The sequence below is a fragment of the Olea europaea genome, chromosome 16, assembly GCF_002742605.1.
Source record: "Olea europaea var. sylvestris chromosome 16, O_europaea_v1, whole genome shotgun sequence".
NCBI classification, from domain to species: Eukaryota; Viridiplantae; Streptophyta; class Magnoliopsida; order Lamiales; family Oleaceae; genus Olea; species Olea europaea.
The window spans coordinates 7,482,325-7,495,105 of record NC_036252.1 but is presented as its reverse complement, the minus strand read 5'-3'; the positions used below and the strand labels follow the sequence as shown (position 1 = coordinate 7,495,105).

At 37.5% G+C, this 12,781-nt stretch overlaps 2 protein-coding genes across 5 annotated transcripts in view; both read left to right on the top strand.

Annotated features, from left to right (window-relative positions):
- The first annotated feature begins 126 nt into the window (after positions 1 to 126).
- Positions 127 to 9,825, top strand: LOC111411972 (LL-diaminopimelate aminotransferase, chloroplastic). Its single transcript, XM_023042683.1, has 10 exons — positions 127 to 340; positions 424 to 500; positions 2,488 to 2,555; positions 3,064 to 3,180; positions 3,413 to 3,475; positions 3,712 to 3,816; positions 3,958 to 4,008; positions 8,133 to 8,453; positions 8,977 to 9,183; positions 9,353 to 9,825. Exons 1-10 carry the CDS (start codon positions 255 to 257, stop codon positions 9,644 to 9,646), a joined length of 1,389 nt encoding a protein of 462 aa, XP_022898451.1. The 5' UTR covers positions 127 to 254; the 3' UTR covers positions 9,647 to 9,825.
- Positions 9,826 to 10,520: 695 nt separating this feature from the next.
- The window catches only part of LOC111411970, a 5,446-nt gene continuing 3,185 nt past the window's right edge, over positions 10,521 to 12,781 (top strand). For 2 of the 4 annotated variants that reach the window (XM_023042681.1, XM_023042679.1), the window contains exons 1-4: positions 10,521 to 10,776; positions 11,163 to 11,227; positions 11,310 to 11,371; positions 11,860 to 12,728. In XM_023042681.1, the coding sequence (XP_022898449.1) occupies positions 10,575 to 10,776; positions 11,163 to 11,227; positions 11,310 to 11,371; positions 11,860 to 12,728 (1,198 nt within the window). In that variant the 5' untranslated portion in view covers positions 10,521 to 10,574. Of the gene's footprint in view, positions 10,777 to 11,162; positions 11,228 to 11,309; positions 11,372 to 11,859; positions 12,769 to 12,781 lie in introns of all 4 variants that reach the window. The other 2 variants (XM_023042682.1, XM_023042680.1) reach the window with 1 other exon arrangement.

Genomic DNA, 12,781 nt, shown 5'->3' with positions numbered 1-12,781 from the left:
AAAAAAATAAAATTTAATTCAATGAGATAAAAGGACTAAAATGGAGTCAAACACGGGCTTAGAAAGGTCAACACGGTCAGTAAACAAAATCTAGGGTTTGAACGTATCGGTGGCTTAGATTAGCATGCCATTGGTCACTGCCACCACTATTACTGTCTTTGCTGCGTCACTTTGCTCTCAAGAATCACTGTAACTGATAGCACACCCGCACAGTCTCGTTTGTTCCCTCTTTGTTGAAAAAAAAAATAAAAAAAATGTCTGTAATTCATCAGAGTCTTTCAACTTCAATCTCCTCATCAACCTCAGCATTTCTGGGCCACAACAATCTCAAAAGCGTGAAGTAACCCTTCTTTTCTTGATGAATTTTGTATTTTTCGTTTTGTGGAGGGATTGTTATTGTAATTTTAATGTGTTCTTTTGCAGGTCTTCTAATGTTTCAATCCCAGGGAGAATCAATGGGGTTGTCAAGTGTGTTGCCACGCCCTCAGCTGAGAAAACTGGTACTAATTTGATAATTTTTGTGCCTCGGTTAGGTATTTAAATGTGATTTGGTATTTTTTTTCCCACCTGGGTTGTGCTCTGTTTTATAAATAGTAGAAGTATGGAGTGATAATTCCAGTAATCTTCATTATAATGCTGATGTTCATGCATTTATATCAATTGTTGCATTTTTTTTTCCTATTTGGTTTGAGCATAATTTTAACCATCCGGGCTGTGCTCTGTTTGTTAATCAATTGAAGTGGGAAATTTTATTCCAGTAATTTCGGTTTAATGCCTAATGTTTCGTGCATTTGTATCAATTGTTTCCATTTTACTTATATATTACGAGAATTATGAGAGGAGATGTTCAGACCAAGCTTTATTTTTCGCGGCCCTATTGTTAAATTCATCTTACTGTTGTCTTGGGTTGAGTGCTTATTTTTTTTGTCTTTGGAGAACATATGTATGTACATACATCTGTATGTGTGGTAATGTTAAACTAAACTAATGTATATGAAGAGTTAATTGTCCTAATAGTCACTGAACTTATGTCCCACTCTTCGATTACTTATTGAAGTTTATGATGACGAGTTTGGAAACTAAATTTATTAAATCGTTGGCATTACTCACTACCTTAACATCCGTTCTAATTATTTAACAAAATTAGTGGTGTGGCTAATGGAATATACACGTGACGTCCAGTAACGCGTTTAACAAATTGTTACGTCTTCGATTACTCACTAAATTTTGAAAAACGTCTTCAATTGCTCACTGAACATTGAGGTGGTCAAATGTTGTCACTAAATTTATAAAAATGACGTCGACCTATTTTTTATTAAAAAACACGTGGCTCAATCATACGGGTCGCGTAAAAGTAATAAAGTGGACAAACGAGTTCAAGTTGTCGATTTCACGAGAAATGATTACTCAATTACACAATAGTTAAATTCAATTTTAACATATTTTGTAGAATTTTAAGCTATTATTATCATTTAAAAGATTCAAATTTTGTTGTGTGTTTCGTTGTTAAAATTAAATTAATATTTGAAATTTGCAACGAAACATAATAAATTTAATTAAATGAATTTTACAACAAAACGCAATAAATTTAATTAAAATTTGGATTTTTGTAATGATACACAATTCATTTCTTGGAGGGACCAAAGTTGAATGAAATTCATTTAGGCTCCGTTTGAGCCACATTAATATGAGAATGAAAATGAAAAATATAGTCGTTACGAGCCCCACACAAGAGATAGATTTTCAAATATTGTGATTTGATGTGATGGATAACGATCATATTTTTTATTTTAATGAGTAAATAATGAGAAACAAACAGTGGCTTAATTAAATTTATTGTGTGTTTGGTTGCAAAATCTAAATATTAATATAATTTTAACAACGAAGCATACAATAAATTTGAATTTTTCAAATGATGAATAGAATTTAAAATTCTACAAAAAAATGTTAAAATTAAATTTAATTAGTGTAATTGAGTAATCGTTTTTCTTGGAATTGATAACCTAGACTTTTTTGTTCACTTTATTACTTTTATGCAATCCGTGCAATTGAGCTACGTATATTTTAATGAACAATAGATCGACGTCATTTTGTAAGTTTAGTGGCCAAAATTCTACCGCGTCAAAATCCAATGAGCAATCGAAGACGTTATTCAAAGTTTAGTGAGTAATCGAAGACATTTTTCAAAGTTTGGTGAGCAATCGAAGACGTGACAATTTGTTAACGGCATGATTGGATGCAACGTGTATATTCTATTAGCCATGTCAGTAATTCCGTTAAAGAATTGGAATGGATGTTAAGGTAGTAAGTAATGTCCAACGTTTTGATAAGTTTAGTGACGAAAACTTTACATCTTAAATTTCAGTGAGCAATTAAAGATATAGACATATGTTTAGTGACCATTGGGACAATTAACTCGTGTATGTATATTGCTTATATGTAACCTGGTATTTGATGATACTGAACTTTGGATGCATTTTGTGAAAGTTTACAAGACAAAGGTCTCCCGCAATGAAAACATGGGAAAACTTCAAGCTGGCTACCTTTTTCCAGAGGTCTGTTTTTGCGCTCTCTTTTTCTGTTGTACATTTTTTGAGCAATCAGTTAAATAGAGTTCCAAAATTTGCTAGCATTGATGCTAAATGCCGTATATGACATAAGTTATGTGATGCTTCTTGTAGAATGAATCATTCAATTGCATTACTGACCACTTTACTGTTTTTTATGTTATATACTTGAATTACGAAAATATATTACTTGTAGCTTTTAAAACCTTCAAGAATATGGAATGAAGTTCTATTGAATATATTTGCATGCAAAATAATTGTCCTGGTCTTTTTTATATGTTTTTCTTCTAAATGAAATTATCTGCTTTTAAAAACTAGGATATTTTTTATTTTCATAAGTGCATTGCATTGTGTAGTTCTGCTAATTAATTAGAAACAATGAAAATATTAATGCAACTACTATATTGTTTCCTTTTTGAGCTATTGAAATTGTCCTATGCTCTTTTTATGCATTGAAACAAAAAAAGTGAAAATTGCTAGTGTTCTCTTTGGTTAGATAGCAAGACGGAGGGCTGCCCACATGTTGAAATATCCTGATGCTCAAGTTATAAGCCTGGGAATTGGTGACACTACTGAGCCCATTCCAGAAGTTATTACATCTGCCATGGCAAAGGTACTGCCGTCTGTGATGGTTCTGAACTTTGCCTGTATTGTAAAGTCTTGGTAAATTGAGCGATTTCTTTGTTACTCGATATATTTATGTTTTCAACGGTAAATTTGTTGGAATCAATGCTTGGTTTCTTCTAGTTTTAATGAATTAAATTAAGAATTCTCTCAACAAGACTGCTTATACTTAGTCGTTTACCTTTTCTATGACCAGTAATCTGTTCTTTTCCAATTGTCAGAGATCATATGCGCTGTCAACAGTAGAGGGTTACTCTGGTTATGGAGATGAACAAGGTGAAAAAGTATGTGATGCTCTTCATTTGTAGTTAATTTCTCTTATATTTTTGCTTGGCTTTAATGATGAATTTGGATATTTATGCTTGCTGTCTGACATATTTCTTCTTCCTCTTCCTTCACCTTTCTGACTTTTCTTCTATGTTTATTCCTTGGTTGAGAAATGTCTTATTGTAAATGAAAGTTCAATTTTGTCATATCTCTGATAACAAATGGTAATGATAGCACTTGTTGATTTGTACAGCAATTGAGAGCTGCCATCGCCGAAACCTACTATGAAAACCTCGGAATAGAAGAAGATGATATATATGTATCAGATGGTGCAAAAAGTGACATATCTCGCTTTCAGGTATGAATTTTTTTGCTCGTCTCATATACATGTACTGTGCCTATTCATTACTTGAAATTTAATAGCACCAGAAACATTGTGTCCTGTCTACTGTAGTATTGATATACTGTTTTTTTCGCTGTTTCTTCTTTCTCTTTGCAGGTGCTTTTTGGATCTAAAGTGACAATGGCCGTGCAAGACCCTTCATATCCGGTAAATATATCATGTTTACTTTTGGTCAAATCAAAGTACACTTTCCACAAATCTGTCATGATGATTGCATTTACTCTCTCTCATCTGTCTGGCTGTATAATACAGTGTTAAAATGTAAAATCTAGTTAACATTGATGATGATTCTGATAGGCCGCCGGTTAGTTTCACATACTAGAGGAGGAAGAAAGGGGAAAAGATGGTTAGTAACAAACTCGATGGGGCACCTGATCAGTTAGTTGGTTAAGAAGGGTAGATTAGGAAATTGAGTCAGGGCGATGGTTATAAATGTAAGGGGAAGGGTGTTATTTCATTCATTCACGTTTTTCTTGGTTGTAAGTCTTGGGGGAGAGGCCAGGCCTCTCGAAAGCCTTGGATTTCTTCCCCCTTCTTTCATTTCCAGTAATTCAATAAAAGTATATTCAGTGTTGAATCTTTTACTACCTAAGGATCCTATCAATTTGGTATCAGAGCCGAGATCCTAAAGAGAATGACGATTGCTTAACGAATGAGTGTTTTGGAATCCCGAATGGATAGAATCAAAGGTGAGTTACAAGAAGAACTGGGGAGCGTGAGAGCAGAGATTCAAAGGGACCTGACATCCATGATGGAACAATTCGAATTCATCAGAAAAAGGTGGGAAGGTATAGAGGTGGATCGAAAAGAAAAGGGAGTAGCAACCAGTTCAGCAGAACCCACCCTTACCTCAGAGACACCAGCCAGATTTACTGGAATGGGGTCTAAGTCAGAAGATCAGGGGAAGACAGAAGTAAGATCCAGGAGGTTGGAAATGCTGGTGTTTAATGGGGAAGACTCGGATGGATGGGTGTTTCGAGCTGAGAGGTACTTTGTGCCATGAATCTATTATCCGACTGGGAGAAGGTTGAGGCGGCGTGGATTTGTTTTGAAGACGAACCTCTAGCTTGGTACCAATGGAAGGATAGTCACCAAATCATTCGAAGTTGGGAGGAGTTGAAGAGGCGATTGTTGGAACAGTTTCGACCATCATAGGAGGGTTCCATTTTGGAGAAGTTTCTGTCGTTGAAGCAGGAAGGGATGGTCAGGGAGTATAGGAGGAGGTTTGAAGTTTTGGCCGCCCCATTACCGGGAATTTCAGACGAGGTGTTAGAGAGCGGCTTCATTAATGGGTTGAAGTCGCTTATTCGGGCTGAGATGAGGATGATGAAGCCTCACGAGTTGGGCCACATCATGGGCCTGGCCCAACGAGTTGAGGACAAAAATGAATTAATCAAAGAGACCCCAATGCTCCATGGGCCTAGTAAAGGAAGGACCAGCTATTCTAGCCCAACCAACTACAGCCCACAATTCTCTTCATATGACCACGCCACTGGTTCGCATGCCAAAAATATGGTGAACCCATCCTTTCCTAGGGCAACGACGACAATGGTTTGCATACATTAAAGAAGGCCATGACTGAAGTTCCAGTTTTAGCACTGCCGGACTTTACACAAACATTCGTGGTGGAAACAGATGCTTCAGGCCATGGGGTAGGGGCAGTCTTAATGTAAAATCAGTACCTCCTTGCTTATTTCAGCCATGTACTACCACAGCATGCGCGTCGTAAGTCAGTAAATGAGCGGGAACTTATGGCCATTGTATTTGCAATCCAGAAATGGCGGCATTACTTGCTTGGGTTACATTTTGTAGTACGGACAGATCAGAGAAGTCTGAAATTCCTCTTGGAACAACTCATGGTAAGCGAGGATCATCAGAAATGGCTTACAAAGTTGTTGGGTTACGACTTTGAAATTCAATATCGCCCGGGTCTGGAGAATAAGGCAGCAGATGCGCTTTCAAGAATTGATCCAGTATTGAGTTCCTTGAATGTCTCCATCCCTAGGGTGGTTCAACTGGAAGAAATTAAGAAAAAAGTAGTGGACGATATAGACCTTTGGAAGCTGGTATCTGGACTACAGGCGGGGCAAACTGTTAAGGAAGGATATTCAATGTTGAATGGCCATTTGCTATACAAGGGAAGAGTCGTGTTACCTAAACGCTCTCCAATTGTGACATTAATATTACAGGAGGGCCATGACACCAAAATCGGTGGCCATTCGGGCTTAAGGCCTACAAAAGAGTTGCCAGAGATGTGTATTGGAATGGGATGAAGAAGGATGTACGGGATTTTGTAGCACGTTGTGAGGTTTGCCAACAAAACAAATACATGGCCTTATCACCTGGTGGCCTGTTACAACCACTTCCCATTCCAGACTCCGTTTGGACTGATGTCTCCTTGGACTTTATTGAAGGATTGCCAAGGCCAGGGGGTTGGGACACTACTCTGGTGGTAGTCGATCGGCTGAGCAAGTACGGCCATTTTATTGGCCTGAAACACCCATTCACTGCCCCAGTGGTGGCTGCTGTTTTCATCAAAGAGGTTGTTCGCTTACATGGCATTCCACAGTCAATCCTTTCTGATCGGGATATAATATTCATGAGCAAATTTTGGACAGAATTATTCAAAGCACAAGCACAGCACGGCCTACCAGGATGGATGGCCAGACGGAAGTTGTGAATGGGTGTTTGGAGACTTACTTGAGGTGTTTCGCATCCCACAAACCATGCTCGTGGAGTCAATGGTTGCCATGGGCAGAGTTTTGGTACAATGCTTCTTTTCACACTGCTACACAATACACTCCCTTTCAGATTGTATACGGCCGCGAGCCATCCCCTATTCTGCGGATTGAGAAGGGGCTCAGTGTGGTTTCAGCTGTGGAAAGGTCACTGTTAGAACGGGATGAAGTGCTGTAGGAACTAAAATTGCAACTAACTCGTGCCCAAGAACGTATGAAATTGGCGGCAGATGGGCATCGTCGTGATGTGCAGTTTGAAGTAGGAGACATGGTATACCTCAAATTACGCCCATACCGCCAGAGTTCTGTGTCTGCACGCCCCTATGCTAAGTTATCACCAAAGTACTATGGGCCATTTGAGGTGGAAACTCGAGTGGGGAAGGTAGCATACAAGTTAAAACTTCCTCCTACAGCAGTTATACATCCGGTCTTTCATGTTTCTCAACTTCGAAAGGCTGTGGGAAATAATCAGGCCATCTCGCAACTTCCCCCACAACTGGAAGCAGAAGAGCAATTACAGGTTGAACCAGAAACTGTACTACAGATCAGATAAGGACCGGCAAACACTAATACAAGGAAGGAGGTACCGGACTTTGAATCAACATGGGAACCGTACCACACCATCCAGCAGCAGTTTCCCGAGTTCCACCTTGAGGACAAGGTGGATTTCGGGATGGGGGGAAATGATAGGCCCCCGGTTAGTTTCACATACGTGAGGAGGAAGAAAGGGGAAAAGATGGTTAGCAACAAACTCGATGGGGCACCTGATCAGTTAGTTGGTTAAGAAGGGTAGATTAGGAAATTGAGTCGGGGAGGGTGATGGCTATAAATGTAAGGGGAAGGATTTTATTTCATTCATTCACGTTTTTCTTGGTCATAAGTCTTGGGGGAGAGGCCAGGCCTCTCGAAAGCCTTGGATTTCTTCCCCCTTCTTTCATTTCCAGTAATTCAATAAAACTATATTTAGTGTTGAATCTTTTACTACCTAAGGATCCTATCAGATTCCTTCTAAGTAGATCCTCCCAATTATTTTTATAGTTTCTAGATGAACTCCTAAAGATTAAGCAGTTCAGATTTTATGATTCAACTTGCTGATCTTTTAAGAGCTAAGAGAATCTAATGCTTAGATATGCGAGCAAGCCTCATCCTCCTTATCAAAGCACAATTTATGTAGGTTACAACTGACGTGCATGTTAGAATTTTTTTGGCTGAAAGACATTGTTATATGTTTCTGATTTTTTAGCTGGCAATCAAAAGATAAAATGGTGTCATGGGAGGGGAAAGGAGCATATTTTTAGTGAACTTTTTTGAAAATTTCGATCTGATTGATGTTGTATCTGAAGACTTCAATTTAAAATAAAAATGGATAGACCTTCAAAAACAGCTGTTTGAGAATTTAGGCTATTGCCCTGAAAAATAATTTGTGTTGAAGAGAGGGAAAATAGATATCTTTGCACACCTAAAAAGCCTTGGTCTTTTTCTTTGCCCTTTCTAAATTCTCATAACATCTAGATTCTTGGTTTTGTATTGTAGGCTTATGTGGATTCCAGTGTTATTTTGGGTCAGACTGGGCAGTTTCAGAAAGATGTTGAGAAGTATGGAAATATTGAATATATGAAGTGCACTCCAGAAAATGGTTTCTTCCCTGATTTGTCTGCGGTTCGTCGGACCGACATCATATTTTTCTGTTCACCAAATAACCCAACGGGTTATGCTGCTTCAAGAGAGCAATTGACTAGATTGGTAGAATTCGCTAAAGAAAATGGTTCAATCATAGTCTATGATTCTGCTTATGCCATGTATGTTTCAGATGATAACCCGAGGTCCATTTTTGAGATTCCTGGAGCCAAAGAGGTAAGTCTGGAATTTTTGCCTAAATCTTTCTCTTGTTTGTGTTATCTAGTTTTAAATTCTGCTACATTAACTTTTGGTCTCTTTGCCTTATAATGGAACCACAGATTATGACAGTTGAATTAAATTAAGTACTTAACTTTGTACACTTCATTACATCTTGTTACTCTTTCCCTTTCATTTTGTTTCATGACCATTTGTACAGGGGGTTCCTACTAGGAATAATTTTGTTCAGTGTTTCTTCAGTTTATGATAAAAACTGTCGTGTCTGTCCCCATTTCATCTGATATAGAACTCGAAAAATAGTTGTCTAGAGATACTATTATTTCGTGCTTCTATTAGTACATGGTATCTGAACAAAAGAATAGGTGATGTTAGATAATGCTATTTTGCATGGTCTAATTCAATGCAGTGTGTGTTTTTTTAAGCAGTTTCTTTAAATGAATCATTTTCAGGATAGAAGTATTATGATACATCTTTTTCTACCATAGTTCGAATCTAATTATTTAACATACTGGCCTCACAGGTTTCAATGGAAGTTTCATCATTTTCCAAGTATGCTGGGTTCACAGGAGTCCGTTTAGGTTGGACTGCAATTCCAAAAGAGCTTTTATATTCTGATGGATTCCCCGTTGCCAAGGACTTCAACCGCATTGTCTGCACTTGTTTTAATGGTGCATCCAACATTGCTCAAGCTGGCGGTCTGGCTTGTGTTTCACCTGAAGGCATCAAGGTTAGTCTTTGTTTTCCAGAATTTTTTTCCAGTTAACAGTATTCTTGGCGTACAAGACTAAACAATTTACATAAGAATTTCCAGAGCAAAATTAAAGAGAAGAAAATGGTCATCTGGGAATGAAAACACCCAATGTTTTGACTGATCAAACAAGAGTTGCCATGTGCAGGCCATGCACGAGGTGGTTGGTTTCTACAAGGAAAACACTGACATCATAGTCGAGACATTCAATTCGCTTGGTTTTAAGGTTTACGGAGGAAAAAATGCACCATATGTATGGATCCACTTTCCCGGCCAAAGCTCGTGGGACGTGTTCGGCGAGATTCTTGAGAAAACCCATGTTGTCACTACTCCTGGCAGCGGTTTTGGACCTGGTGGTGAAGGTTTCATCAGGGTCAGTGCCTTTGGACACAGGGAAAATGTATTGGAAGCCTGTAGAAGATTCATGCAATTGTACAAGTAGCTGGTGAAATCCACTTATGAAATGTTCAATAATTGAAGAGGAAGGTTTATGTAACTTTTGAAATGCTGAACTAGGGATCATATTTCATGCTGTCAAGAAATGCTGATGCTACTTGTTTTGTTTTTGAAGATAAATTCATCTTTATTTAAATTGAGTGTAAGTCAAGTCCTTTTTATGTTCTTGCAAATTGTAGCCACCTTGGGAAATAATAGGCGGCTCAAATGAATTGACTACTTTAGGCAAAATGGCTGAGACTTGAGAGGTTCTTTCAAAAATAACAGTGGTAATTTAATTGAGCATATGATCAATGGCAGAAATTTTAGTTGATCGTCGTTATTATTATTGTGGACAACTAAAATGGATGGCAATATATATCGATAAGTCTAGCAAAATTAGCAACAAACCATCGGTGATCAATGACACACCTTGTGGACTTCAGTGATTACTGCTGATGACAATGGCGATATTGTTTGTAATCACCAATGGCACTCTGGTCACTGATTGTCAACGAAAAATCTACAAATAAATTTTTATTTCTTAAATCTTAATATTATAAAATATTATATGTTTATAATATTGCGGACGAATAAATTACTTTAATTTTTTATTTTATTTTAAATTTTTTGTTAGTTTTATTTGTTCACCAAAGATGGTTGTTAAAATATTAAACTATTTGTGTATATAATATTATGATAATGAAGTGAGAAGCCGTTTGTAATTTTAAATTAATTATTTAATTTTTTACTTTACAAACAGTAGGGCTCTTTGTTCATTAACAAGTCAACCTAACAAGTTGTCCAGGTAGGATTGTAACGGCTATATACAGTCAGCATCCAGCGTTTAAAATCTCCCTCTTCACTAGCTGTGTTGTCTCTTCAACAAACAAACGCTCCATTATCATTCACCTTGCACCCCATTTTCCACTGAAATGGCAGAATTTCTGGATCCATCTCGGTTATCATTATCCTTATCGGAAAGCAGAGACTCCACAAACACTTCCGTAGTCATGGAAGATGATGAGGGCGAAGCTGAGGAATTTTACGAGAAAATCGAAGCCCCGAAGTTCGTAGATTTTACTGTACCCAACCACTATTGCCCGGATGACCGATACTGGTTCTGCTTACGCGTAGGTCAGTTTTGTTGCCCCCGATTTATTTTCTAGTTTGTCAGATAATTTGAACTGATTTATAATTTTCTTCTTCAATTTGAAATTCTGGTTTTCGTGCTTGCTGCATTTTAATGCTTATAAGTTAGCTTTGATTATGATCGTAAATGAGATATAATAAATCATAAATTTAAACAATTTATATATAGTTGAAAACTTACATTAATGATGGGTGCAATTAGTACGTTTTTGAAAAATTTAAACCTTCCCTTTTTGTATGGTAAATATCATTTTTAAGAGCAGTACTGAAGATTGCAGAGAACCATCAACAAGATTTTAATTGCACCACACATGATGATGTTTAGAGCAATTTTCCAAGACTTGTGTTTTCCTATATTTTTTGTCTTTCAGGATGTGACCAACAGCACGAGAAAGAAATGGATTCTGAAACAATCTATAAGAATTTTGTTCTTCGGGTTAGTTTCCGTCAGTGATTTCTATGCTCGATGGCTGTTTCTTTCTGGAAGTGATTCAAGTTTTAACTCCTTGTTTATATAGGTAATGGCAGCTAGGAGTCCAAATGTCAGACTCCGAAAAGCACTCAACAAAAGTGCTTCAAGGTAAAACATTCTGAAAATTTGGAAAATTTTACATGTACATAATTATTGCACATATTAGCATCCATAATGTGATGTAGCAATCATTCGATTGTTGATGTGAAAGTATAAGATTTAAATTAAAGGTTGGATCCAGTGCCACATGTAATTATGGATACCATTATGTAAACAATTATGTATATGTAGCACTTTCCTCTGAATTTTACCTTTGATAATCAGAGTGACAAAATAATATTCTGTAGCCTATCCATCAACAATCTAGTTGCTTTTTATATTTTCTCGTAGATAGTTTTCATGTACTCAACTCAAAATGTAGTTGTAAAGGATCTAGTTTTAAATCTTTTTCGAAACCTAGCAAAGAAACAAATGAACTGGACGAAGAGATAAAAATGGAGTTCACAACGCAGAATCTAGGTTTCTTTCAAAAATGCGTATTTTGTTATGGTGTAATCTGCTTATATAACATGACAAAAATTACTTTTACTTCACAGTTCAAAATGCCCACAGTCAGCTCCCCCAAAATCTTCCAAGTCAAGATTAGCATTTGTTTCCTCAAATTCTCAGAAGATCATAGAGGACAAGAAAAAGGTTGTTCGGCCCCTTCTGAAGCCTGTGTCTACACCAACCACCACCAACACAAAGCCAGTAGCTGCCAAGTATTTAACAACTCCAAGGAACAGAAATGGCCTCCCAAAACAGAACTCCTTTAGAAGTGTTCGAAACCCAAAATCAACAGCCATTGAAGTCCCGAAAAATCGAATGGCAGCGAAGGCTCTCATCTTTCACTCTCCCAAGAAATTCATTAAGGTAAAGACTAGTGTTGAACTGCGTACGCCCTTGACAAAATTACGTGAAAGAACGAAAAGGGTCGAGATCACGAGTCAAAGGAAGCAGGTCTTGCTGCATTCTAGTAAATCGTCAAAGAATTCTCAAATTCAAGAAGCTAAATCTGTGAGATCTATTAAGAGCAAATGCAAAGTGCAGTTGTCAAAGCCACCAACCTCCAAGGAATTGGAGGGAAATGGTTGCAGTAATATGGATGTCAATGCGAAATCAAGAAGCTGTACTACCTTGGATATTTCGAGGATCCAGAATATTAACAATGACAAACAGCATACGATGGATTCAGCAGTATCAGCACTGTTTGAACAGCAAAAATCTACAACTGATACCTGTCTGTCTTCAGCAGCACCACCATTAACGAAAATTTTGGATTCAGCGTTATCAGATAACTCAGGAGGTGAAGCGAACAGACTGCTTACTGCTGAAGAGAATAATTCGAACCTCCAAGCTCCAAACGGAGAGGAGAACAGCAACAATAGACACGAACAATTCATAACAGGGACTGAACTGACTGAAAATGATGATAAAGAAAATGCTGCAGCTTCTGATCAGAACAGGTTTGAGGGCTGT

Coding starts and splice junctions, on each gene's coding strand:
- LOC111411972 (XM_023042683.1), top strand. CDS start 255: ATGTCTGTAATTCATCAGAGTCTTTCAACTTCAATCTCCTCATCAACC. Junction 2,556..3,063: donor CTGGCTACCTTTTTCCAGAG/GTCTGTTTTTGC, acceptor CTCTTTGGTTAG/ATAGCAAGACGGAGGGCTGC. Junction 3,817..3,957: donor GTGACATATCTCGCTTTCAG/GTATGAATTTTT, acceptor TTCTCTTTGCAG/GTGCTTTTTGGATCTAAAGT.